General features: G+C 54.2%; 7 protein-coding genes across 7 annotated transcripts; 4 read left to right on the plus strand and 3 right to left on the minus strand.

Moving 5' to 3' along the window:
- Window positions 1-1,031: 1,031 nt before the first annotated feature.
- On the minus strand, window positions 1,032-2,963 carry PG986_010015 (RNA polymerase II transcription factor; the record flags this gene model as incomplete). The annotated part of the gene is made up of 1 exon (XM_066846237.1): window positions 1,032-2,963. The coding sequence occupies one exon, from the start codon at window positions 2,961-2,963 to the stop codon at window positions 1,032-1,034; it is 1,932 nt and encodes a 643-aa protein (XP_066698635.1).
- Window positions 2,964-5,029: 2,066 nt separating this feature from the next.
- On the plus strand, window positions 5,030-8,219 carry PG986_010016 (2-oxoglutarate dehydrogenase E1 component; the record flags this gene model as incomplete). Its single annotated transcript, XM_066846238.1, has 2 exons — window positions 5,030-7,619; window positions 7,675-8,219. The coding sequence occupies 2 exons, from the start codon at window positions 5,030-5,032 to the stop codon at window positions 8,217-8,219; spliced, it is 3,135 nt and encodes a 1,044-aa protein (XP_066698636.1).
- Window positions 8,220-9,020: 801 nt separating this feature from the next.
- Window positions 9,021-11,085, plus strand: PG986_010017 (permease for cytosine/purines- uracil- thiamine- allantoin-domain-containing protein; the record flags this gene model as incomplete). The annotated part of the gene is made up of 4 exons (XM_066846239.1): window positions 9,021-9,156; window positions 9,239-9,269; window positions 9,420-10,038; window positions 10,135-11,085. 4 exons carry the CDS (start codon window positions 9,021-9,023, stop codon window positions 11,083-11,085), a joined length of 1,737 nt encoding a protein of 578 aa, XP_066698637.1.
- A 459-nt stretch (window positions 11,086-11,544) lies between these two features.
- On the minus strand, window positions 11,545-13,959 carry PG986_010018 (leucine carboxyl methyltransferase; the record flags this gene model as incomplete). Its single annotated transcript, XM_066846240.1, has 4 exons — window positions 11,545-13,091; window positions 13,154-13,518; window positions 13,588-13,808; window positions 13,873-13,959. The coding sequence occupies 4 exons, from the start codon at window positions 13,957-13,959 to the stop codon at window positions 11,545-11,547; spliced, it is 2,220 nt and encodes a 739-aa protein (XP_066698638.1).
- A 1,213-nt stretch (window positions 13,960-15,172) lies between these two features.
- On the plus strand, window positions 15,173-16,606 carry PG986_010019 (Autophagy-related protein 18; the record flags this gene model as incomplete). Its single annotated transcript, XM_066846241.1, has 3 exons — window positions 15,173-15,553; window positions 15,577-16,493; window positions 16,558-16,606. The coding sequence occupies 3 exons, from the start codon at window positions 15,173-15,175 to the stop codon at window positions 16,604-16,606; spliced, it is 1,347 nt and encodes a 448-aa protein (XP_066698639.1).
- An 893-nt stretch (window positions 16,607-17,499) lies between these two features.
- PG986_010020 (DNA repair helicase rad15) lies at window positions 17,500-19,953 on the minus strand (the record flags this gene model as incomplete). The annotated part of the gene is made up of 2 exons (XM_066846242.1): window positions 17,500-18,015; window positions 18,079-19,953. The coding sequence occupies 2 exons, from the start codon at window positions 19,951-19,953 to the stop codon at window positions 17,500-17,502; spliced, it is 2,391 nt and encodes a 796-aa protein (XP_066698640.1).
- A 5,869-nt stretch (window positions 19,954-25,822) lies between these two features.
- PG986_010021 (uncharacterized protein) lies at window positions 25,823-27,091 on the plus strand (the record flags this gene model as incomplete). Its single annotated transcript, XM_066846243.1, has 2 exons — window positions 25,823-26,820; window positions 26,884-27,091. 2 exons carry the CDS (start codon window positions 25,823-25,825, stop codon window positions 27,089-27,091), a joined length of 1,206 nt encoding a protein of 401 aa, XP_066698641.1.

Below are 27,091 nucleotides of genomic sequence, written 5' to 3' on the forward strand. Positions count from 1 at the left end.
AGCAGCGTTCCTTGTGATTTGCTGCCCAATTAATTGGTGTTACATCTTAAGAGACCCCAATCCTTGGAAGGTGGCTTCTGGTTGCTGCGAGGGAGGTCGGCCTTGGGTCTCTCTTGGGTCTCTTGGGTCTCTTAGTGACTACAGCGACCATCAGCACGACCTAAACAACTAACGGCTTCAGCCATGGTCCACTGTTTTCCTTGCCCGCGCGGCCCACCCGCCGACCCTTCCAGTGGGTTGGGAGTAAGGCGACAGGGCACAAAATGGAAAGCTACAGCGCACTAATAAGCACAGCAGAAGGTAGCAGGTAGCAGGTAGCAGGTAGCAGGTAGCAGTAGCAACCCGGTCAGATCCCATTCGACGATTTGATCGCTGGGCCCCTGACGTGACCTCCACGACATTCCCGTTGTTCGTCTCATCTGGCGACCTGAAACGTTGGCTCTTCCAGAATCATTCTGCAGGGTCTCTTCTTTCTGCTTCATCTCTCCTATCACTTGGAAATCAACAGACAGATAGATACGTAGGGCGATGGCCAAAAGAACCGTTCGACTCACGGGCATGTGCAAACGTCGATGTGCGCTATGATAGCACTCGATCCGATTGATCCACAGCGATGCACCATGACGCGGCGTCCGAGTCCTGCGATTTGTGGAGATGCACGTTGGGTCGTGATCTGTACGTGTTAGACTCCTTGCTCCCTCCAGCCGCACGTCAACTACATACGTGTACCGTAATACGATGTTTTAGCCCTGTTTGGCGCGCTATCTACCGACAACAAAGCCCACTCGGTTTCTGTAGCTAGGGTACGGACATAGGGACATTGACAAGATATCTGCCGGGTCGTATGGATACAATTCCCGTTGTTTACTCGAGTACTTGTTCGATCCCCATACTCAACTATTGCAATAGAGTCTGACTGTCCTAACACAGAAGGCAGTCAATTGGTGCAGTATAATCATGTACTTTATACAACATAAGACGCGGATCCTGTCTGATGATATTACTAGCTCTATATAATTGTATGCCCATATCTAGCCCTCGGTACTCGCCTGGATTCCTTCAGCCGCAAGGGCCTTCTGGTACGCGGCGATGGCAGTGTCGAGTGACTTGACTACTGGGCCCATCAGCTTCACGACGGCGTCTTTTCCTCCACGAACAGCATTAGTATTAAGCTTTCGCTTCTTACCTGTTCGCTGGTAGATCTGCCGGATCTCCTCCTTCTTCCGCTCAATCTCCTGGTCTCTCGCCTTCTGCGCCTCGGCGGCCACGACGTTGATGCGATCCTTGGACCGCTTGAGCGACTCCAGCAGGTATCCGAGCTCGGCAGCCCGGTCGGGGTCGCCAGAGAGGAAGGCAGACCAGAACTGGTGCAGGAACTCCATCGTAGTCGCATGTGTCAAGTTGCACTTGGCCGCAACCTCGGCGGGCAGGCCCATCGGGGTAGTCTCACCTGAAGAGTGGCCGAACAACTGTGCCCTCCGTTGTAAAATGCTTTCCAGGATCTGCTTCTGAGCTGCCTTGCGTGATCCCCGAGATCCTACGTGCGCCTTCTTCTGCTTGTCCTCGTCATCACTGTCACTTTCGTCATTGATGCCCAGTGATGCTTGAAAGTCTACCCCTCCTGCGCCATCGTCACGCAGTGAGCCCAAGTCACCCTGGACGTGCTTCAGCAGTTTCGTGGGGTTTTGCTTGGCAAAGATCTCGTCAGCCGCAGATGCAGCATTAGCCTGGTTAGAGAAGAATTGGTTCTGCTCTTTGATGTTGAGGATGATCTTGGACTCCTCTGCTTCAGCACGCAGATCGCGCAACGCTAGCTGGCCGTAGATGTCGTCTGAGCCGGCCGAGTCGGTGAGTGCGCCGTCAGCTGCCGAGACGTTCGCCAGCATCTTCCCACTTATGCTGTTGAGAGTGGGTATAATGGGTACATCTTGCCGGCCTCTTGGCCGCATCTCATGATCCTTCCGGTTGCCGCCCTTGGATCCACCTTGATTCTCCTCATTGCCTTCGATATCGATGATGTGGGGAACATGCTGACTCAGAAGCTTGCTTGAGAAAGCTGTGATATCTTCATACTCATCATACTTGTCGAATACCCTGTCGGTAGCTTCCAGCCCAGTGGCACGCTCACCCCTGAGAAGCTTCGACAGCTTGCTCAGGAAGAATCGCTCCCAGAACTCGCCTTCACTGAGGGGAGGCACATTTTCGTTGTAGATCTTCTTGACCAGGGGATGTTGGTCGAAAATCATCCGGACTTGCTCCACGGTAATGTTAAGTTTCATCGTATTGGGCTTGTCTGGTTCAGTGCTTTGCTCAATGATCGGTTTCACCGTAGCGAGAACATTGTAGGGTCCCTTCTTCTGGCTTCGCTCAATGGCATGGGCTCGAAGCAGGTTAATGCGTGTCGACCAGAACTGCATGTTGAATATCGCATCCGACATGGAATCGGGCTTTGTGGCTCGGCCTTCCATATACATCTGGTGAAGGCTCCTGTCCGTTTTCATCAAGGATTGCTGGAGTTCGATGTCCATCTTGAGCTGCCCATCGTCAAAGAAGCGAGCAGAAGCCGGTTTCGAGTTGGCCGCACTCGCAAAGGCCATGGAACCAGAGGCGGCACCAGCTGCGCCGGCAGGCCGCGGCACACTAGGGTCATTGGCTTTGTATTCGGCTAGAAGCCGCGACAGCAGGTCCTTCAGTACATTTGCCTCGCCCCTCGGGTCGGTTGGTGAGTTGAAGTGGAACAAATACGAGACTGGCTCTGCACCATCTTTTGCCTTCTCGAAAATCTTCAGCATGACCTTGGCCGCCGTGTCAGGCGTCTGCTGGAGATTGGTAACATTGGAAATGGCCAATGTGATACCGATACCTCCCGCCTGAGGGGTCCATATTATCGATTTTTGGTCGTCGGTAACTGTGAGAATGCCTTCCTTCTTCTTGTATGCCGCAGTACCTCGGGGGATGGCCATGTTGACGATGGGGGTGGCAACCAGTTACGACGAGGCAGGAAATTAAGTATGTTAGATGATGAAATGTGACGACGAAGTGAATTGTCCTGGCTTGAAGTGGGTGGGAACGTCAACGGGCTTCCAGCTCCATCACACACGATCGCACCTTCTGGAGAAGTGAGCTCCAGGCTTCATTCAGGCCTCAGTGCTGACCCTGTCAGCATGTGAGAGGAAATCGCGATGCGTCGGGTTCTACGAGAAGCGAACGACTGTCTAACACAAACCGGTCTATAACAGGAACAAATCAGCCCAGACTGATGCGATTTGGCTCTAGAATGCGAGCTGCTTTACGGGTCGCAAGGAAGGGATGTCGTTGTTGTTTTAGGTTCATCGTCCAGCATTGCTTTGATCTGGCCAGGCACGCGAGATGACTTGAGGAAAAGCTTGAGCCACACTCGCATCAAAGCACCTGCCTGGAGGACCTTGGCCCGTTCAATGGCTGTGGCGGTGTTTGGCCTTTGTTCAACCCGTTAAGCCTACGCATATTGATTACTTGCATAAAGGCCTCAAAGTGCATATGTGGCTGGACCTCAGTCATCGGAAGAATGCGGCCAGAAGCTAAGCCAAAAATAGTGGTGGAGTTTTGACAGATGTCGTTGCCACTTTCTCCAGTCTTTGCCTCAGCAGAGTCGGAGCTGAGCTGTCCTTGCCCCGTCCCAAGCCGTCCAAATTGCCTAGGGTTCTCCAGCTTGCCGAAAAGTCTATCTGCAGTCGATCCTACCCGGCACATGTTGCGAGCTCTTGGCTCATGAATTCGTTCAATGGCGATAAAATAAGGGACACAGGCATCTTCCAATACAGGAATGAATGGTTCTGGAAGCTTTGCAGAAGTATTTATGGCATGGCCCCCTTGTAAAAAAGTTCAATTGACGGATCCAATGGCACTTTCGCAAACTATCACTCTACCTGCATTTCCCGGCTGAAACATTACGTAGATGTGCAGGCCATTTGGAGATGCCAAGGCAAAAGTCCAACCCGCCAGGGCGCATAGGTCCGTAAACAACTGGCAGTTAAGTTACCGCTCTAAACGGCTTCTGTCGGAGATTGACCAGGCCTAGCTATTTCTAGCCTGTTGATGCTATTTGGAGATGCCTGCAAGTCCAATAAAAGGCATGCTCAAACGAGGCCTTTCGGCTTTTGTTTCGCGATGCTTGGTCGGGACTCTCGGGACTCTCGCGGGATATTATAGGGGGCTGGCAGCTCTTTTCTGGACCAGCAAGACCAGCAAGCCGACATTCCCCTGGTCGCTGCCCCTCGTCCACGGTAGTTACAACACAATTACCTAATTGCATAACCGAGGCGGTTGGTGGCCCGGCAATACGCGGAGTGCTTTGAAAACTCTCTAGGGCTGTGGCTTATTGGTCGGGTGAATGGAGGGGCGAGAAGAGTCTGTAGGCAGGAATGACAGATACTTTAAACAAAGATATAGTGCCGGATAGGTATGCTCTACCTACGTAGTGAAGCAACAATGCTAGGCAAGATGCGAAACACTTCTGTCGGACAAGGAAAATAGTGCGTGTGCAAGCAAAGGAGAAGCAGAAGATGCGTCAAAAGGGTTATTATTATTATCCTGTATGTAGAAGAATTGATGCACTGCTCATAGGTGCGGTAAGTACGACCAGGAGGCTAGAGAACAACTAGAGAAGGGGAGGCCAACATGGAGTTTGCAGGGGTGGATGTAGGTGGATGGCTGTTCGGGCCCTGTGACAGGGTAGTCGCGACTTTTTCTGCAGCTACTTGTTTCCCATGACTTGTTCCACGATTCTTTTAGGCCTTCTCTCTTCCTCCCGACCTCAACGTCACCAATTCCCACGAGACTTACTCCGCCGCTCATTTCTCTTTCCTCGTTTCAATCCCATTTCTTTCGAGAAAAGGAGGGTTGAAGCTTGCAGGTACGGAGTATTTTTGCCCATATCTTAATCCCCCCCTCTGGTTTGCTGCTTTCCATGAGGCCAGCATCCATCCGCCATTAATTCCCGCCACCTTAAATAGCTCGTCACAGCTTCTTGCAAGCATAGCCTGGTGCCATGCTCAGCAGCTCCATTCGCAGATCTGGCTGCCAGCTCCTCCGAGCCAGCAGCCAGAGCGCACGATGCGCTGCTCAGAGCTCGAGGAGTTATTCCCTCGCCTCGGCTCGCCGCCCCCTCGCCCTGTCGACCGCTTCCGCCCAGCGACGATATGCCTCAGCCCAGGCCTCGAGCCCGGACCCCAGCGACAACTTCCTCTCCGGCAGCACCGCCAACTATATCGATGAGATGTACATGCAATGGAAGGAGGACCCCCAGAGCGTCCACGTTTCGTGGCAGGTCTACTTCAAGAACATGGAGAGCGGTGACATGCCCATCTCCCAGGCCTTCACGCCCCCTCCCAACCTGGTCCCCGGTGCTGCTGGCGCCACGGGCGGTGTCGTCGGCACCATCGGCCAGGGCCAGGGCTCAGATGTCACCAACCACTTGAAGGTGCAATTGCTGGTGCGCGCATACCAGGCCCGTGGTCACCACAAGGCCAACATCGATCCCCTCGGCATCCGCAATGAGTCCAAGGGTTTCACCAACGTCAAGCCCAGAGAGCTGCAACTCGAACACTACCAATTCTCCGAGAAGGACCTGGATGCTGAGTACAGTCTCGGCCCCGGTATCCTGCCCAGATTCAAGCGAGATGGCCGCGAGAAGATGACCCTCCGCGAGATCATCGCCGCATGTGAAAAGATCTACTGCGGTTCCTACGGTGTTGAGTTCATCCACATCCCGGACCGAGAGAAGTGCGACTGGCTCCGAGAGCGTGTCGAGGTTCCCCAGCCTTTCAAGTACTCCATCGACGAGAAGCGCCGTGTTCTCGACCGTCTCATCTGGAGTTCCAGCTTCGAGTCTTTCCTGGCCACCAAGTACCCCAACGACAAGCGATTCGGTCTGGAAGGATGTGAAACCCTGGTCCCTGGTATGAAGGCCTTGATTGACCGCAGTGTCGACTATGGCGTTAAGGATATTGTCATTGGAATGCCTCATCGTGGTCGTCTCAACGTTCTCAGCAACGTCGTCCGCAAGCCCAACGAGTCCATTTTCAGCGAGTTCGCCGGCAGCGCTGGTGGCGAGGACGAGGGTTCCGGTGATGTGAAATACCATCTGGGTATGAACTTTGAGCGTCCTACTCCCTCCGGCAAGCGTGTCCAGCTTTCCCTGGTTGCCAACCCCTCCCACTTGGAGGCCGAGGACCCCGTCGTTCTTGGAAAGACCCGCGCTATCCAGCACTACAACAACGACGAGACGACGCACCGAACCGCCATGGGTGTCCTGCTGCACGGTGACGCTGCTTTCGCTGCCCAGGGTATTGTCTACGAATGTCTCGGTTTCCACTCTCTCCCCGCCTTCTCTACCGGTGGCACTATTCACCTGGTCGTCAACAACCAGATTGGTTTCACCACCGATCCCCGATTCGCCCGATCCACCTCGTACTGCACGGATATCGCGAAGGCCATCGATGCCCCCGTCTTCCACGTCAACGCCGATGATGTCGAGGCTGTTAACTTCGTCTGCCAATTGGCTGCCGACTGGCGTGCCGAGTTCCAGTCTGATGTCGTCATCGACATGGTCTGCTACCGAAAGCACGGTCACAACGAGACCGATCAGCCGTCTTTCACTCAACCTCTTATGTACAAGCGTATCAGCGAGAAGAGCCCCCAGATCAACATCTACACCGAGAAGCTGCTCCAGGATGGCTCTTTCACCAAGGAGGACGTCGAGGAGCACAAGCAGTGGGTCTGGGGCATGCTCGAAGAGAGCTTTGCCAAGTCTAAGGAATACCAGCCCACCTCCAAGGAGTGGACGACATCTGCATGGAACGGCTTCAAGTCCCCCAAGGAGCTGGCAACCGAAATCCTCCCTCACATGCCTACTGGCGTAGACAAGAGGACGCTGGAACACATTGGTGGAGAACTGGGCTCTGCGCCCGAGGGCTTCCACATTCACAAGAACCTGAAGCGTATTCTGCAGAACCGCTCCAAGTCTGTGACTGAGGGTAAGAACATTGACTGGTCCACGGCTGAGGCTCTTGCTTTCGGTTCATTGGTCACTGAGGGCCACCACGTCCGTATCTCCGGTCAGGATGTCGAGCGTGGTACTTTCTCGCAGCGTCACGCTGTGCTCCACGACCAGGAGAGCGAGGATACCTACACCCCCCTGCAGCACATCAGCAAGGACCAGGGCAAGTTTGTCATTTCCAACTCGTCCCTGAGTGAGTTCGGTGCTCTCGGCTTCGAGTACGGTTACTCTCTGTCGTCCCCCAACGCTCTCGTTATGTGGGAGGCCCAGTTCGGTGACTTTGCCAACAATGCTCAGTGCATCATCGACCAGTTCCTCGCTTCCGGTGAGGTGAAGTGGATGCAGCGAACTGGTCTCGTCATGTCTCTGCCTCACGGTTATGATGGCCAGGGACCTGAGCACTCTTCCGGTCGTCTGGAGCGATACCTGCAACTGTCCAACGAGGATCCTCGCATCTTCCCCGACGCCGAGAAGCTCCAGCGCCAGCACCAAGACTGCAACATGCAGATTGCCTACATGACCACTCCGGCCAACCTGTTCCACGTTCTGCGCAGGCAAATGCACAGGCAGTTCCGCAAGCGTAAGTTTTGACCCGTACACGAACTCGTGAAACTGCAGACTAACAAGTGCATTAGCTTTGATCATCTTCTTCTCCAAGTCTCTCCTGCGACACCCTCTTGCCCGCTCGAGCATTGAGGACTTCACCGGCCCCGAGGCTCAGTTCCAGTGGATCATCCCCGACCCCGAGCACCAGACTGGCGCTATCAAGTCTCCTGAGGAGATTGAGCGTGTCGTTCTCTGCTCTGGTCAGGTCTGGGCTTCTCTGTCCAAGTACCGCCAGGAGAACAAGATCGACAACGTTGCCTTCACGCGTATCGAGCAGCTCAACCCCTTCCCTTGGCAACAACTGAAGGAGAACCTGGACATGTACCCCAACGCCAAGACGATTGTCTGGTGCCAGGAGGAGCCCCTGAACGCCGGTGCCTGGAGCTTCGTGCAGCCGCGCATCGAGACGCTGCTCAACAACACGCAACACCACGACCGCAAGCACGTCATGTACGCCGGCCGCAACCCCTCGGCTTCCGTTGCCACGGGTCTCAAGTCGGTGCACCAGAAAGAGGAGGCCGACCTCCTCGACATGGCGTTCTCCGTCACGCAAGACAAGCTCAAGGGCGAATAAGCTTGACGATGATGAAGAAGACAGAGAAGAAGGGCGACATCGGAGGTCATTTGTTGCATAAGCTGTTTCCGTACGGTCTTTCTTGTATTGTAGCATTGTGTATAACGCGTCCTCGAAATCCCTTGGTCGAGGCTAGATAGACTGGTGTTTGGGACAGCATTATTGTTGAAGTAATGCATATTTCGTTTTGGTTCGACCCAAGCTTTCTGTTGATTTGACTACGCACACATGCGTGAAACCAATAACAATCTATCGATTGACGAATAGAGCAAGGGTTGCCTGGCTGCTGCGAGGCCATGATAGGCCAGCAGCAATCGCAGCATCATTCTACAACTGCCCCAATGTAACCCAGCCAGTGTCCAATGTGTAGCTTTATCAGCACTGCGGAACAAGTCCTGCTGATCCCTGAGGGGCCAGTCCTCGTGCCCCCAGAGGAGTTGATCGGCTCGTCCCGACCGTTGACGGACCCTTGTCTTACTCTTATCTATGGTGTCCATGCAAGCATGTAACCCATGTCTTGGCAAATCGAGCAAGGTAACACAAGAACATAGATGGTGTGTAGGATAAGCTCTCTGGCTTCTATCGCCACATATGGAATCCCTTCCGGGTAGGGAGCAATTTCGGCGAGCCGAGTGATTGATTGGGTGCTTGCGAAGTGCCGTCGGTAGGAATATGCGTTCTGATGACGACTCCAGACATCTCCTCGCTTTTCACTCTCTGACATGTAGCAGACGGAACTGTTTTTATTTTGTCTGCTACTTTAAGTATCTGATATCTGCCTCCCTCCTCATTGTCGAAGATATGGATTTCCAGCAAATGAGAAGACGTGGTGGCGCCATCCGGGACAAGGCCTACCTCCGGGTTACACAGCCGAGTAGCTGGGAGTTGCCGAAGCAGGCCAGTAGCATTGCGCCGCCGGATGTTTGGACGAACGCTGGTGAGGCATACGATCGATCCTTCCGATATCCCGGAAAGTGTTTTAAGGGGATTCGTATTGACTGATGTTGTGTAACGAACAGACCAAGATCCTGTGCCGGAGGAGAAACGAACGTAAACATCCCCTTTTTCTTCTACTCGATGATCGTTTTGCCAGTTGCCCGTCACTACAACTCCCTATTCATTCCTGACCAAAAGCCTCGACGACTATCAAGCCCATACCAGGTTGCTGACGTACTACATGTAATCATGTTTACTATATAGATGGACGAAATGGGCCTTCATGACCTACTGGTTCAGCGACATCATCACCATGTCGACCTGGATGCAAGCGAGCGCCATCATGACCATGGGCCTGTCTGCCACCGACGCCATCCTCATCGTCCTGGCGGCGGGCCTCTGCAACGCCGTGCCGACGGTGCTCAACGGCGCCGTCGGCTCCGAGCTGCACATCCCGTTTCCGATCGCCATCCGCGCCAGCTACGGCTACCACCTGTCCTACTTCTGCGTCGTCGTCCGCGGCATCATCGCCATGTTCTGGTTCGGCGTTCAGAGCGCCAACGGCGGCAGCTGCGTCACGACCATCTTGACGGCCATCTGGCCCAGCTATACGCGGTTTCCTAACCATTTGCCCGAGTCGGCGGGGACGACGAGCCAGGGGCTGTTGAGCTACTTCGTGTATTGGTGCATTCAGTTCCCGCTCGTACTCATCCCGACTCATCGGCTCCAACGCATGTTCTGGATCAAGACTGCCCTTGTCCCGCCCATGGCCCTCGCCATGGTCGTCTGGATCACGGCACGGGCCGGCGGGCAGGGCGAGTTCTTCTACGCACCGGCGACGGTGTCGGGGTCCAAGAGGGCGTGGCTGTGGTTGTCCAACTTGGTGAGTTTTGGCCTTACATAATCCCCCTTTTCCATACTCGGAAGACACCAAAACGACAGATGGAACTAATCGAGGGAACCCATTCCTCTCCAACAGACCGCCATCACCGGAGGCTACTCCACCCTCGCCGTCAACATCCCCGACTTCTCCCGCTTCAGCAAGTCGCGCGGCGCTCAGATCTGGCAGCTCCCCGTGATCCCCCTCTTCAAGACCGTCTGCGGCGTCTTCGGCATCATCTCCGCGAGCGCCTCGCGCCAGCTGTACGGGCAGACGTACTGGAGCCCCCTCGAGATCATCGCGCAGTGGCAGTCCACCCCCGGCGGCCGCGCCGCCGCCTTCTTCGCGTCCAGCATCTGGCTCCTCGCCCAGATCAGCGTCAACATCTCGGCCAACTCGATCAGCTTCGCGAACGACATCACGACGCTGGCCCCGCGCTACGTCAATATCCGGCGGGGCGTCATCTTCGTCTCGTTGGTGGGCGGATGGGCCATGTGTCCCTGGCTCATCGTCTCGTCCGCCGCGACGTTCCTCAACTTCATGTCCAGCGCCGCGTCCTTCATGGGGCCCATCGCGGGCATCCTCTTCGCCGACTACTGGCTCGTCAAGCGCAAGCGGTACGACGTGCCCGCCCTCTACGATCCCCGGGGCATCTACGGCACGTGGAACTGGCGCGCCGCGGCCACGACCCTCGTCGTCATCGCGCCGCTTTTGCCGGGGATCGCGAACAAGGTGACGCCGCAGAACGTGCGCGTGGGGACGGGGATCGCGAACCTGTTTTCGATCAACTGGTTGTACGGGTTCTTTGCGGCGGTCGCGATGTACTGGGCCCTCAACTGCGTCGCGCCGGACCGCCGGACCCTGATCCCCGACGTGGTGCCCGGGTACAGCGACGCGGGCCAGGGGCCGCTGCAGGGGATACAGCCCGGCGACGTCGAGAGTGGGCGGGGAAGTCGCAGCTCGAATGAGAAGACCGCTGCTGGCAGTGCGAAGCAGGGGGGAGCCGGCGCCGACACCGAGAAGGCGTCGAGCAAGCCCAGCCTCGAATAAGGAAACCGGGCTTGTTTAGTCGGCAGCTACAATCAATGATGTAAATTCTACACGTTGAGCTGGCAAGCTAGATAGGATAGGATACACGTGACAAGCAGTTCCTATTTAGGATCGAGCCCATCATGGGATGGACGAGATACTACATACCCATGCCATTCATTACCCCTTGACATGCATCATACTGGCATTGACGATTCTTGCTGATCAAAGTAATCAATGTTGATTCGCAGGCGCCAAGCCACGCAGTCTAGTTCTAGAATCACTTCTTACGGCCCAGTGGTTGTTAGAAAACAAGTGCCTACTGTTTGAAACGTGTGCCTTTTCTATTCTGTGAGGAGCGTGAACTGTTTTGTCTATTATTCCGTAGATCTGTCGGGCTGGCGACTTGACGCCGCCAATAGCAACTCGCTCGCTATACGCCCGAAGTAGAACTCTTGCATTCCAGGTCGGCAGAGGCGTCTATTCTATAAACTCTACGCTCTTCTGGAACCTCCATGGAGTAGGAGCCGAGTTCTCTGGCGAAGATGAGAGTTCAGGTGGGCTGTAGCGGAAGCTATATGTCCCCGAGTTCCAGTATGTACCGAACGAGTAGCAAGTGGCACCGCCACTCATGACAACAATGTCTCCATCAGCGGTGGCGCAGACCGATATCCCAAGCAACGCAGGCCGAGGTATATCGGTATGCGATGTGGCCCCGGGCTGGATGATCGGAGCCGTCGCAGAAATCCGGATCTGAGCGTTTCTGGCGCTTAGGAGTAGTAGCTCTTCGTCTTTGGGGATAACCCGATCCTCGATGATTCCGCCAATGAGGAGCAAATTTCCATTGTCGCTCATTGCCGCGCTTGCGCCAAAACGATACAATGTAGTGTTGGCGGGCCATTTTCCCTCGGGCAGAACATGTCCATTATCATCCATTTTTGATGCGGCATCGAAGCGTAACTCCGGCTTATCGGCGCCCCTGAGGTTCAGACGCCAGTACAGAGCTTGCTTGGCCAGTGTGCCATCCTCTAGAAGACCGCCTATGAGTAAACCATGGAAGCCGGTTCTGGGCTCGTCGTTTTCCGAATCCGAAGTGATAGTGTCAGGGTAAGAGACCAGAACGGCACCGAATACGGGTACATAATCTCCAGAAATGGTGCACTCAATCCACCCGGCTTCGGGCTGGTAGAGCAAACAGCCTTTGAAGACCGAAGTCGCATCGGTCTTCCCGCCTACTACCAAAGCGAAAGTCGACTGGCCGAGCCGGGTTGCCGAGTGCCTATACAAAGGTTTCGGCAGGTCCGCCGTCTTGTGCCATGAGCGGGTAGTGGCGTCGAACCTCCAGCAGTCCCGGAAGGCACTTGATGGGGATGCCCTTCCGCCGGCCAGGAGCTGTCCATGTGTCCCCAAGTCCACCATGGTGTGGCACATTCTGCTCAGCGGACCAGCCGACAACACATCAATACTTGCGTCCTCTGGGTGGGATGTGAACAGGTCGATCGATCTCAAGCGAGTGACGTTGCCAAGCCCGCATGTATTTCCCAAGAACTCGCGCCCGGACTGATCCTGGATCTTCATCGGAGCTCCAAACCGTCGCTGGCATGCTTTGCCAGACTCGGTGTATGCGTTGCTGACTTTGAAAGGAGGGATTGGCTGGCTCTGCTGGCTTTCTACCGCGAGATTCCGGCATGGCGGTAGCACATCTGGTCTGGTATGGGCAGCGACAATGCAGTAGTGGCTCACGAATATGGCGAACTCCTCCCATTCGTCAAAGGGCTCGGTCTTGTCCAGTCTCAGCCGGTCCTCCGTGGTCAGATACATGTCATTCGACCAGGCACCCCAGAGAGACTGCGCATTGGCATGTACCCATCCCAAGCGGTTAAAGCGTTCTTGCTGTGCCTGGAGAGTTGGGTACTTGTTTACCGACTTTATGGGTGTTCTCAGCTTGTTGAAATGACGAACCATCATCTCAGCAAAGGGATGGTCTGCCCCGTCAGGCAGGATCTGTTCGAGCAAGCAGAACTCAGCTGCATGAAAATAGGTCAGTTTCCCGAGAGTCAATGATAGTGTCAACGGGGTTCAAACCGACCATGGCCAAGACTGCTTGCCCACTGGATAACAGCATCGGCTGCTTCGGTCTCCATGTAGGTGATGGAGACTTCGGCAACAAATATAAACTCGCATGCCTGGATGTCGACAACCTTGGAGATGGCATCTTGTACGCGGTGCAGTTGGCGGAGGTCGCAGCCGATTTGAATGTACTCATCACTCGTTAGCTGTAAGTCGGTTTGGTCGGTGCCATACTCGAGCCCGGTCAGAACTGAGTGCAGCTCTGGCGTCTCCTGAACAATTCTACGCTTCTTAGACATGAGATCAGGGAAGTCTATGTCGATGAATTTGACATTCTTGCATGCTTCAGGATAGCGTGTCATACACTGCCAAGGGAGTACATCGCTGACGAGGTAGCGTCTATTAGCAAACGCGAAGAAAGGAAAAAGGGGGTGGGTTAAGGGAGAGGCTTACCTCCCGGCTCCCAGATTTATGACAACCTTCTTTTTGTCGGATGGTCGCTTCAGAAAATTGCGGACGCATGTATCAATGATGTGCAACCTAAAGTGATATCCACGGTTGACCAGAGGAGAGCGCCTTTGAAACTTGCTGACGAAGAAGCGGAAGAAATGGGGCTCGTCGGGGTAGTATATGCGCTCGACACTCCTTTTGGAGACGATGCTGCTGCTGTTGGTCTAGAGTGAGGTCAGAAGAGCGAAACCGACGATACTAGTCTTGCGCCTTGACTTGCAGACATACCGACATGACCAAGCCATCCTGAGCGAGTTCCTTGGTCGACCGGCTCAGCGCCGGGGCCGAGCCCGGTGCTACCTTCGTTTTCGGCATTGCGACCCTACAGCCAGCTTGGAGCAGGCCGAGCTGATCAGTCGGGGTGGGACCGGGGTTGAATTTTCTCCAACCAGCTCTTTTGCGCAACGCACCACGCCAGGTCTGGGCAGTAGTCGACAGAATGGCGGGGTAGTCACGACGAAAATAGTTGAGTCAGAGGAGGTTGAGAAAAACTTTATTGACCGACGAGGTACTAGCCTGCTAGACGAGGATCATTACATTAGCTGAAGCAATAATAGAAATAGAACCCGTGGTCCAAGCTCCGAGTATACCGCTGCTGATAATGGCATTATAGTATTTTCAGCATGCCCCTAGTCAGTAACCTAGTGGTGGAGGGACCTGGTAGGATGGGCAAGATGGGATGGCTGATGGTGATTGGAGCGGACGGGTAACAAGGCGCTGTCAGTGTGTGGGAGTCGAGGCTTTTGGAGGCGCCCAGGGCGTCTGACCTTGAGCATTGAAACAAAGACTGGACCCTAAATCGTTGAAGCCCCTCTTGCAGGTGCTTGTCGTAGGCAACCCCCCTGTAGCCCTCTGACGCAACTGCTCACGAGCTGGACTCTGGGCCACTCACAGTGGGTTTTGGGGGGGGCCTGAAAAATGACAGCTTCGGGGGGAGCTTCTGCTTCTGATCGGAAAGCTTGCTCTAGCTTCCCCACTCTTTGCCCACTGCCCGCCGCCCGCCGCTCTCTGCCTCGCTCTCACTGACTGACTGACCTGAGCAACGTCGAACCATCAAACAAACAGTCCGGTCGACCAACCACCAACCTCTCCGCCTTTGAACTCTTGACCCGCCCTTTGCAAATAAATAGAACAAAACCACTTTCTTCGTGATCCTTCCACCCTCTCCAGAGCTAGCTTGCTTGTCTTGTCGTATGCTTTCCGGGCCAGAGCAGATGCGTTCCCGATTTCCTGCTTGCTGAGCTAGCTGGGCTGGGAAGGACGGCAAACCAAATCTACGCCGAATTGATGCCAATACTTAATCCTCACACGCTCCGGTTGTGCCTCGTCTGCCCGTTGCTGCAACAACTCACGGCCTGCTCTAGGCGCCAGTTATCTCATATCTGATCCTTGACAAAACCTCTAATCCGTATAGCTCTTCCTCACGTACGAACCGGATCGCGGTATCGTCAGTATCCTGGGGATCCTTCTCCGCCGCTTACCGTCTACCCTCCTCCGTCTCTCCCAGTGTCACGAATAGTCTCTCAACATGCCTGACACGGCCCTCAACTTCGTCACCTTCAACCAGGACGACAGCTGTCTGGCTGTCGGTACCTCCAAGGGCTTCCGCATCTTCCACACCGACCCCTTCAACAAGATCTTCAGCAGCGACGATGGCGACATCACCATCATCGAGATGCTCTTCTCCACTTCCCTCGTCGCCATCATCCTCTCGCCGCGCCACCTGATAATACAGAACACAAAGAGAGCGTCCATAATCTGCGAGTTGACGTTCCCCTCGGCGGTTCTTGCCGTCCGCCTGAACCGCAAGCGTCTGTCGGTGGTGCTGGAGGACGAGATATATCTCTACGACATCTCCAACATGTCGCTGCTGACCAACATCGCGACCTCCCCCAACCCGAACAAGATCGTCGCTCTCTCCCCTCCTCGGAGAACTGCTACTTGGCCTACCCTCTGCCGAAGCCTCGCGAAGACACTCCCGACAAACGTCCCTCCCATGCGCCTCCCACCTCGCTATACGCCCCCGTCACCACCGGCGATGTCCTCATCTACGACACCCTCACCCTGAAGGCCGTTAACGTCATCGAGGCCCATCGATCTCCACTATCGTTTATCGAGATGAACAGCGACGGAACCATGTTGGCAACGGCCAGCGAAACCGGCACCATCATCCGGGTTTTCTCCGTGCCCAAGGGGCACAAGCTCTTCCAGTTCCGCCGCGGTACCTATCCGAGCACCATATACAGCATGTCCTTCAACATGGCCAGCTCTCTGCTCTGTGTATCTTCCACGACCGACACAGTCCACATCTTCCGCCTGCAACAACCCCAGCAGAACCAGAACAGCATCCTGGCTTCGGACGCAGCAGCCGCCACCGGTTCTCGCGCAGATCGCTGGTCCCGGAGCCGCAGCTACGACAGTGGCAACGACTCCCCCAGCAGCACGACCGGTTCTCCCCCAAGCGACGCCGCCGAGGCGAGACAACCTACTCAAGCAACGAACACCACGAATAACAGCCATAGGAGGCAGAGCGGGTCGTTCAGCAGCATCCTCCGACGTTCCTCGCAGATTATGGGCCGCAGCGTCGCCGGGGTGGTGGGCAACTACCTGCCGCAGACCGTGACGGAGATGTGGGAGCCGATGCGCGACTTCGCCTACATCAAGCTGCCCAAGTCGCCCATCGCCACGTCGAAGCAAGGGGGCGGCGCGCCAGGGCAGCAACTTAGGAGCGTTGTGGCCATGAGCAGCACCAGCCCCCAGGTCATGGTGGTGACGAACGACGGCGGGTTCTACGTCTATAACATCGACATGGAACAGGGCGGAGAAGGCTACCTCGTCAAGCAATACTCGTACGTTGCTCCTATTTGCGATTTGACGTTCCCCGGGCATTTGGACTAACAAAGTATTCTACAGCGTATTGGGCGGCGATGATAAGCTTGACTCTTCGAGCTATGGACCCTAAAAGCAAAGCTATGGCCGACTCGGTCTTCACGTACCATAAACTCGGCCTCTGAAAATGGGTTTACGTGAGTCGTACCAACAATGTCGAGCACGAGAAACAGAAGCAGATGAGCAAGCATGGGGTGGAACAGCAGACCACGGGCGAGTGTGAGAGAGGCAGCAAAAGAGCGATGCTAATACCCTGAGCAATTACTTGGGTTTCTGCGTTCCCAACCCCCCTTTCTTTTTATCATCATCATATCATTTTCATCCTTGTTTTTTGGAACTTGGCTTTCTGCATCAGCGTTTGGCGCCGAAGGTATCTATCTTGGTTGGGTTGATTTCCCAGTAATATGTTAGGTCTTCGTTATGTAACATCTCTCTCTCTCTTTCTCGGTGCTCTGCTCCTATCAATCAGCATGGCAATAGTTGCCCATCATCCTTCTTCTACTGAGGTCATCAGGTAGAGAAGTTAATTACATCGGAGAGAATTTATCTGCTTCCCATATCGTCTGATCATGGTGTTTCGCCTTATTGTGCAGCAAGCAAGCTCGTTCATGCTGTGGTCTCGGTGTATTTCATAGTGAGCGACGTATGTACAGCTCTACACTATTTGAACCAAGAACTTGAGTGACGATGCGTGAGAACATATACAGAGAGCTTTGAAATCGGCACTGGTGACAGTCAAGATTAGAAGGGGTCCTGGATTCTTGATGGTTCTATTAGACTGACTACCCAAGCACAGGGCTGTCTGCCTATCGATCAGGTCTATGTGTATACTCTACCCAACGTGACAAGAAGGCAAAAATGTGGCCCCTGGCCTTCTTATCAAGTTGATGCCCTCCCCTCATCTTGCGAATCTAATTTCTATGAAATATCGCTTCGGCCACTCTTGACTTTGGCATGAGTCACTACTTACGCCATGCCGTCAATCTCCATCATCTCCGCCTCCTCGTCCTCATCGATATCGTAATCATTCTGCGCCGCCCGCTCCGCCATCTTCTTGGCCAGGGCCTCGGCCGACTTGGCCTCGTCGCGGAGCTCGCGGATGCGCTCCTCGTCCTGCTGGGCCTGGTGGGCGCGGAGGTCCTCGATGCTCCAGACGCTGACGCCGTCCTGGTCCTTGGCGCGGAACGGCTGGGCCATCTCGCGCAGGAAGCGCTTGGCCGTGATGACGGCCATGTCGGTGCTCAGGTTGCCGTCGACCTCCTGCATCGCCTCGTTGATCCACTTGGGCAGCTGCGCCCGCTTCTTCTGGAACCGCCGGTCCGCCAGCACCATGATGCCGTAGTCGTCCTTGCCGCGCAGCACGCGACCCAGGCACTGCGCCGCGTGTCGCATGGCGTCGAAGGACAGGAAGTCGTTCTCGCGGATGCGGTATGTCTCGCGCATGAACTCGAGGCGCGCCTTGAGGATGCGGGACTCGGTGTACTAATTGAGTAAGTTAGCATTGTTGGGCGTAGGAAGAAGGATGAGGGAAAAGGTGGCACTAACCTGGAATGGGACACCTATACACAGCACGGTTCTGCCGTATTGGTGATCGAAATCGATACCTTCCGATACCTTGCCACGAGCGACGCAAAGTAGAACAGCGCCTCGACCGTTGCAGCAAGCGGTTCTGTAGGTCTCCAGAGCCAAAGATGTCTCTTGGGCATCGGGGGTTTCGACCAAAATGAGTTTGTATTTCCACACCTGGTCCAATATACCCATTCCCTGCCACATACTGATGATGGACTCCATGTACAAATAGGATGGGAAGAAGACGACCATGCCGTCTGGTGTCGCCTTGGCGAATTCGGTAAGGAGGTTGCCGTAATTTCGAACCACGCTGGGCTCATTGCGAACCTGAAAGCCAGTGGACACAGGAGCTTGGTCACTTCCACGAGTCACAATCATGGGCAAGAAGGACCTTCTCGCCAACGTCATGGTATACGACTCCTGAACGTGGGCGTTGAAGCCGAGCATTTTAGGGTACATCTCCAGCGGCGAAATGGTTCCCGAAGTGATAATGACGGAGCTGAAGCGATCAAACACCGGCTTAATGGCGATGGCTGCATCGAGGCAGGTGAAGTGCAATACCGGGTTAGGAACTTCGGCCGTGTCTGATTCGAAAGGCTCTAAAATCAGTAAGAATCCTTTCTCGTACGTCGCCACTAGGGTCGCGAACGTGGCCACCTCCTGCAAGGGCTGATAATCCTCAATATTCGTGAGCTCTAACGTCCGTACGAGCGATGTTAAACGTTCTGCGCAGAATCGTAGTGGCTTTTTCTCTATGAAAGTATGCTCCTTCAGATGACTCAGGAAAGCCGGTGGCGTCTCGGAGATGACCTGCCGTACCTTCATTCGCGTCTTCAGATACTCGATAAATCTTTTCAGGAAAGCCACGAAATGCTCAGCACGACGTATGTTGCCCGGGATTGCTTCTTTGAGGAGATCGTCCGGCAGCACCGGGTTTGCCATGAAGGTTTGCTCTTGCCGCGCTTCATCTTGGTCCCTTAGCCCTTCCACCAACTTCTGATACTCGTTCTCCAGCTGCTCACGATCGGTTTCTTTCATATCGTTGATCTTCCGTTCCAGGTTCTGTGCGCCCCTTGTAGCCTTCCTTAGAGAGTCATCTGTTATGTCGGTGCTAAGAGATTCTATGCAGACGTTGTCGATGTTGTGAGCCTCGTCGAAGACGACTATGCAGTCCTTGGAGAACTCCTTCGAGACCCTCTCGGCGATCTTGGGGTCAAGCAGATAGTGGTACGAGTAGATGATGACATTGCAGTACTGCATCATCCGCCTCGCGGTAAAGTACGGACATTGCTTGTGCTTTTCTCCGTACACCAGAAGGTCGTCGAGAGTCCAGACACCGTTAGGTATCAGGTTATGAGGCTCGAGAAGGTCCAGGTTATCGTGGTAGATGCAGAGGTCTACATTCTCGCCCTTCTCCTTCTTTTCTTTGACGAAACCCGCCGTTAAGCTTCGACACTTGGCATCCACAACGGCACCGCTCTTCTCGCGCTTGACAGACGGATGAAGACACAGGTTCTTTCGACTTGTCAGGCCAAGACCACGGAACTCCTCGACGTATCCCAACTCGTCGGCGCGGTACTTCATCAGGGCTTGCAGCTCTGCCAGGGCCTTCTCGATCTCGGACATGGTACGCGAGCAGTAGATCAGCTTCCTGTCTTCTGGCTGATTCTGCTGGTATGCAATAATGAGAGAGAGCAGTGAGACGGTCTTTCCTGTACCTGAAGGCATCTCCAAAACACAGTTGCCGCCCTTGTCCAGTGTTTTCTTCAGATCACACATGTAGGCATATTGCTCCGGGTACACCCGTGGGTACGGGAAGAGCACCGGCAACTCGTCGATGAAGAACTTCATGTTGGCGGAGGTTGATTAAGTTGCCTTGGAAGGGACGAGATACACGGAGAGGATCTCCGCGACTGTAAGCAGACCCAGCCTTGACATGTAAGGGTAGTGGTGTTAGCTTCGATCACGAGCTCTAAACTGAGGCTGTGGGTGAAGTTTGGCGTGCCGAAAAAGAAAAGCGGGTTGCGTTGTCAGTCGTGGCCAGTATGTGCCATGCTCTTGGTCCATCAATCAGAAGAGAAGGCTTGGTCTGGAATGTACGTAGGCTTGATTGCGCAAGTTGGCCCTTCCCGACCGCTTGGTGGCCGATACAGCTTACCCGAGTAGGTAGGTAGTCTGATGATTCGATACGTCCGCACCAGATCCGTCAGCCCATATGCCAGGACCTCGTCAAACCACGATTCTCCCTCAATGATTACGCCGGTAGCTCAGACTGCCCGTGATCTCGTGATGGCGGCCTAACTTTTGTCGATGAAGTGGTTTGGAAGGGATGGAACTGCATTCAATGACCTGGACTGGCTTGCTAGTCCAATCGATGGGCGTAGCTGGATAAGGTGGAAGTGCTAACTTGAGGTCAGAGCTCGTGCCACACGTGGCGTGGCGGATATTTGTGGCTAAGTCCGCGACTGCCAAAACGCCAATAGCTGCGACCGGTAGCTGTTGCCGCCTTACTTTAGGTAATCCATCAACAGCCTCTCGGACTTCAAATGCCATACTGATACCTACATGTTCTGATGCAAAGACCCTACCTCCCCGAGAGCATGTCTTGCATCTATGTACTCCATCAAAAGATGCACCGTTCTCTCTGAGGGGATCCCAACATTGCGCAAATGCACCGGGCCCTCTCTCAACTTGTAGCAAATCATCGTCGTCGTCCCCTTGCTGCAAGAACTACCGCGCATGAAGTTTAGATAAACTCGGAGGATACTGCGAGAGATCTCCGCCAGTAAGCGGGCCAAAGATCGGTACTCTTCTTCTCTTCCGGTCTGAGGCTCTTTTCAGTTGGGGAGGAAGGCACATACCAAAGCCGTCTGGTCGATGCAATAGGTACGATACGGCGCTCCGGTCAGACCCCATGCTAAGGTACTTTTCTTGAGGGCCAGTCATTTCGGTGGCCCTCGCACCGCTTACCTCAAGCCGAGGAAAATAAATAGATGGCAAGACTGGTCTTTCTTTGCAACAACATCATCAACACGTATTTGTCCTGTCAAAAACAGTAAACTCCTGCTGTCGGCGTTCCGTGATGCCTCAACAACATGCCATGTTCGCAAGGAGCCCGGCTGAGGCCGACGGCAAACGGGAGTTCACCATGTGACCCTCGCACCGGTCCATGCTTGGGAGGATTCTCCCTCGACTCGAATGGCGGACGGAGGCTCGGATGACGGAGAAAGACTCGGACGTTGGATATCGGACGGAGATTTGAACGGTCGACAGAGCTCGCAACGGCCTCCTACACCCACCAGCTCATCTCCTATTCGAACATACTTCTTGTCTTACCGCTGCAAGCGATGAGATGATGTTTGATAACGGGCCGGCCTCGTCTTCATGGCGACTTCATGCACCGCCTCGGTGGCTTTGTTCAAAATGGGAACTGAGGAGCCGTGTCTCACATGGGGACGGCTGCAATCTGGTCCATGACGCAGTCTGACTTGGGCATTGCCAGGTTGAAAGGTTACAGCTCATCACGTTGCTCTTCATTCCCAGCCCGGAGTCCATTGCCCGCCTTATCCTCGTTCATACAGTGTCATCCCAGATAGCAGCGTATGACATTGGTATTCACGGTATTGCTACTTTCGCATACTTGCTTCCGATCCCCTGAATGGCTAATATCTTCGCTGACCATACTCCGTCCAGAGTACCGCGGCTACTTGACCCGCTTGCCTTCATGATGACACGCAACATATCAATGGGATGTCCAGATACCGTTTGTGCCCGTCTCCTTGGTATCGCTAAAAGCGGCAGCACATGGGCATGGCTGACATGACCGCGGATACTGGGCCGATTTTGACGCCGTTAAGCGAGCTGGTTATAGAGCTTCCCTGAACAGCACGCTAAGCTTACTGCTACTGCGTATGACCAGGTGAACGGGCCATGGCAGTGAGATGACGCAGTGGATATTAAAAATGTCTGCCCTTTCCGGGTTCTGGTCGAGTCCTGGTCGAGGGTGGATGATGATGCCATCCTGATGCTCTTGCGCCTCGCGCCCAGGTCGAAGGAGGACTTGGTAGTGTACCATATCCTCTACTCATCCCGGAAAATGAGGCGACTATACTCATCTCGAAAAATGAGGCGAAGTGGCTCGCAGGAGCTTCCTCACGCCGCAATAAGATACCTGTCTGCATGCTGCTACCTAGACTGTCGAGCATATCATTGCTTGTTCCTTAGTCTTTTCCGCCTGCCAGCCCAGGACCTGGTTCTTGAACGCTCCGGTCAAAATGAACAGCCAGATGGAACAGACAAATCTCTTGGTATCATAGCTAGCTTGCGATCGCATCCGCAGTGTATCCGCGCAGAGCTCCCGCGGCGGTATTTTGCAGGGTTTCAACGAAGATCGACAATGGGGGGCATTAATAAGTCAAAGCTGCTGGCACGGCTTGCCCACCCTTTTTCGGTGCGCGGTATCTTTTAGTACCTACATCTTACCTTTAGCGCACCCCCGCCTAGGCAGTCTTTCCGGTAGCGGAAGTATTTAGCCCATCTTATGAGGTACTTGTCCCTCTCCCTCTCCTCTTATTTTACATCCAATGCCTTGAAATGTCGAGACCACTCGCACTAACTTGCTGGCAGGGCTGGGGCTGGTTGATGTGAACCCTGAAGCCTGCGACGGGGCCATCCCTCCAACGGTGCGCTCGCGGGACCTAACACCGGTCTAGTAGTGCTCTATGCTCTGCCTACTGCGCGGTCTTTTTTGTTTAGCGGCCGCCCACGTTGCAAAGCAATGCCGTTTTCTAAATCAGTTGGGTTAGAGCCCTGTCTAGTCGGAAGACTAGCCCAGCCATCCGGCAACCGGATTCGTCCATGTCCTTGCAATACCATTGAACCAGTGCCCAAGACAGCATGCAGTTCGTCTCATCGATGAAGATGCTGACTGCACACCCTAACCTAATCTCATCCTGGTCGGCATGCCAACACCCACGTTTCTACCTAGCATCGAGAGATCGTGCCTACCTACTTCCTTGCTTGCTTGCTTGCTTGCTCGACCTCCTACTGGTTCTCTTCAACTTACTTACACGCCTGTATGTGAGTATCCATGTGATTCTAGAAGAAAGCTCGTCTGTCAAAATACAAGGTAGCAGTGGTCCGTTTGGGCTTCGTACAAGTAAGGGCTGTGCCATGCCAGTGTCACCCCTGGCCATACCCTGGAACCACTTTGGAACCACACAGGCCGCGGATCAGCAGCCGCCAGTAGCTCATTGGGCCACAAAGTTATGGTTATGGCACCCTACCCTTGCAGAGTTGCACGGAGGGAAAGTTGCAAGGTCGCAAAGTGTCCAAAAGTCCTCTGCATCTTTTCCCAGTCCTCTGGTTACAGCAATTTGGACTGCATACCATTGGTACCACTTACCCACAACCCTTACGTACATACTAAGTACATGCCATAACAGGTACCAGAAGAGCACTTGAGGTATCCTCCCACAGCTCGGTTGCATGTCTTCACCATCATTGTCCAGCCATCGACTGTTACCTACTCCCCTTTGCAAACTGACTATACGTGGCGGTGCCTGCACTGCCAGAAGTGGACGGAAGAGATGCACTGCCAAGGCACTTCTTTGGCATGGGCGGGTTTCTATTTTTGCGTACTAACTATAGTCTACGACATAGGTCTTGTGCAACCGAAACAGTCCTTAGGTAACGAATACGTCAATGCGGTATCTTCAATCTTGAAGCTAGCCCCGGGTGGGGGTGACTCGGGTGAGGGTGGTGCCTGCCATCTCATCTCTTCAGCCTTAAGGAGCACACAGCGCCTTGAGCGCACACCGGATGGTTACCCGCCTGGGTCAAGTCAAGTAACGCAAGTCCGGTATTGCGCAGCACCTGGACGAAGCGGCATTGACAGAGGGGATATCCAAGAGCAAGACCTCGAATACGATGGAGTATTCCAGACTTCAGACTTCATGTACCTGTACGGCTATATCGGGCCAAATCGTCGCCGGCCAGACCAATATGGCGACCAAGCAGTCCTAGGAAGGTGCCGAGGACCAAGAGCCAAACACTGGGCAAGATCCACTGCTATCAATACTTTTACCCACTACCCAAGTACCCAAGTGACCTAGTGACCTAGTGACCTAGTGACCTGCCTGTGTCCAAACCATCGCGCCTGCGCCAATCTCTCTCTGTCCCGTTCGCTCGTGCTCTCTCACCCGCACCCGGGTGCTTTGATTTTGTCCCGCCTAGCTCGCCTGGTTGTCGCTCGATTCTCCGCGTCCCCCAGAACTCTCTGTATCTCATTTTCCTCTTCTCCACCCATTTCGGGGGTTCTCTCGTTCGTCAACCACAACAATGAATGAATAATGACCTTGACAGCAACATATGTTCAGAAACAACATCGCCCGTGAGTTACGGGTTTCTGCTGTGCTAACCCCAATCTCGGTCTATTAAAACAAAGAACTAAAGCTTGCGCCCTCTTGTCTCCATCCAGAGAGGAACCACAGGTCAGCTTACGAGCTGTTGTCGCGCTTAATCAACGAGTTCCCATGGTTACACCATCGGCTGCACTACCTGCCCTATCTGCACTGCTATCGCTGACTACTTACCTACGACTGGACACTACGGATGACTCAACCTACCTTACCTGCTACCTAATGCGCCCACAATACGTACTTGCATATGTACATCCATATACACCCATACATAAAAGTACAATGCTAATGTGCGAGAGGCAGGGGCCCAATGCTGTGCCGGCCATCTTGCCTGTCTAGTAGTAAGCCGAGTAGCATGGTGCTCGCAGCTGATTCGCCAATCATCCGACTTGGCCTGCTACTTGGATGTACCTCGAGTACTTGCAGTATCCTACCTACCAACCAAATGCGTACACCGGCACTGTGGGTGTGGGTATGGATGGATGCTGTACAGGCCCACCAAACCTATTACACCTCATTACCTATTACCCTTTTAGGATACTGCTTTGGCTTCTCTATATGCAAGGTATCGTGCTGTTAGAGCGCGTGCCAACCACAGGATGCCCCCGGCCCTGCTGATTTCCCTCCTCTGCCCTCTGCCCCCAAATCGCGACAGGCCATGGGCTGGCATGGGATGAGGAAGAATGAAGGTTGTGGTACCCGTTGCGGGACCCGACCACACCCCCGGCCACTGCGACCTTATGAGACTACTCGAAATGATCAACAGGCAGAAGCCTGCCTTATGAGATGTATGGGGTAACTCAAGCTCTGGTTCCCCCGATTCTGCCTTGACGCTGTGCGGTTCCTTGCCCGCGCCCCCCATCTTTCACACACCTATAATCAATCTCTCGACTCGACTCGGACATGGTAGAGGGGCAGAGTGAGGCATTGTGGATTACCGACTCGATCACTTCACTTTTACTGTCCTGGAAGGCGTCTGGCCAACCCCGGGGGTGAGGTCAGTAAACTAGGGTCTTTTCTTACATATACATATTCCTGCCCACGTTCTACGTGCAATTAGTCCTGCACATGGCTCGCAAGAGTATATGAAGGCGTCACACACACTTTGTCAGAATCTCCAAGTTGAAGGCGCTTATATAGCTATCGCTCGGGTACACAATTGCTCAGTCTCCTTCGTTCTCTCTGTTCTGTTGCGTTGGACCACATTCTAGATCCTCCGGATTTGATCATCTTGGGACAATTCCGCCGCTCCTCCCGTCGACAGCCCCCCCTGGTTAAATAAGACTTGCACCACAGTCCAAATGGATCATCATTCACCACCGTCGCTGACGCGATCTCCCGTCTCCTCGCCAAACACGGACTACCCTTCCCCTGATATGGGAGACAACGTTTACAAGCTCGATTTTATATATGACCATATTTGCAGCATGAATCCGGAGCCTTCTCTGCCCTCTTTAGATGTCATGACCTCTTCAGCTGCAGAGTGGAACGAATCGAATATGTTGCATAACTCCTCTTCTGGGGAAGTCCCTCCGACCATTCCCTCTATGGACTACGACGCGTTTGCCGGGTACGACTCAACCTTTTCACCGGCTTACACACACGACGCATTTCCATCCCATCCATCCTACGCTCAACACCACCAAAACCACCACCATCCCAGAAGTTTATCACACACTCCGGATCCCGTGTCCGGAAGCAATTATCCTTATCCTCACAGTGTTTCTCCGGCGCCGCCCCTAAAAATGGAAAGCCATTCCGGCTATCGCAGCCCGCCAGAAGCCTCTCAGTACCCCTCTCCCCATTCCCAACATGCACTTCCCGTAGCCATGAGCGGTTATAGCTCTGTCAGCAGTGGTTCCAACTACATGGCAGAGCCTCCTTCCCACTCTTGGTCCAGGCCTGAGTATCCGCCGCTGGGTACGGAGCCGTACAGGTCGCCCAGTTCGAGCTACCTGGATCCTGCCGGGAGACCGTCCTCCCTGTCCCAGAGAGCTGTGGTTCACCGGGCACCTCGTACGAAGCAGCGCCGCCTGACAACCAGGGACGAGGCCAACTTCCAGTGCGACGTCAAGGGTTGCGGAAAGCTGTTCAGCCGGAGCTACAACTTCAAGGCCCACCTTGAAACTCACGACGAGAAGCGAGAGTACCCTTTCCCCTGCCAGGTGGAAGGTTGCACCAAGAAGTTTGTGCGGAAAACTGATCTTTCGAGACATCACCAAAGTGTGCACATGAAGGAGCGTAACCACAAATGCGACTTCTGTGGCCGCACCTTTGCTAGGAAAGACACTCTTCGGAGGTAAGCTTTTCACCTATTCATCTATTGCCCTATAGACACAAAATACTAACTGACGCGCTCTAGACACATGGAAGACGGCTGCTCCAAGAGGTTTGACATCAGCACGCTCAACGTACGCAACGAGGGCTACGATCTCCACGGCGCTCGCTCCTCCTCGAGGCTTGATCACATCCCATCCACGCAACTGCCGCCGCTCACTGCTCCGCAAATGCGCAGTCCCAACCTGAGTGTGCTGGAACCTGCGTCGTCACTACTCCGGCGACATATGTAA

Source organism: Apiospora aurea, assembly GCF_038362705.1.
Source record: "Apiospora aurea strain CBS 24483 chromosome Unknown utg000006l_segment0_segment0, whole genome shotgun sequence".
Classification (NCBI taxonomy): Eukaryota; Fungi; Ascomycota; class Sordariomycetes; order Amphisphaeriales; family Apiosporaceae; genus Apiospora; species Apiospora aurea.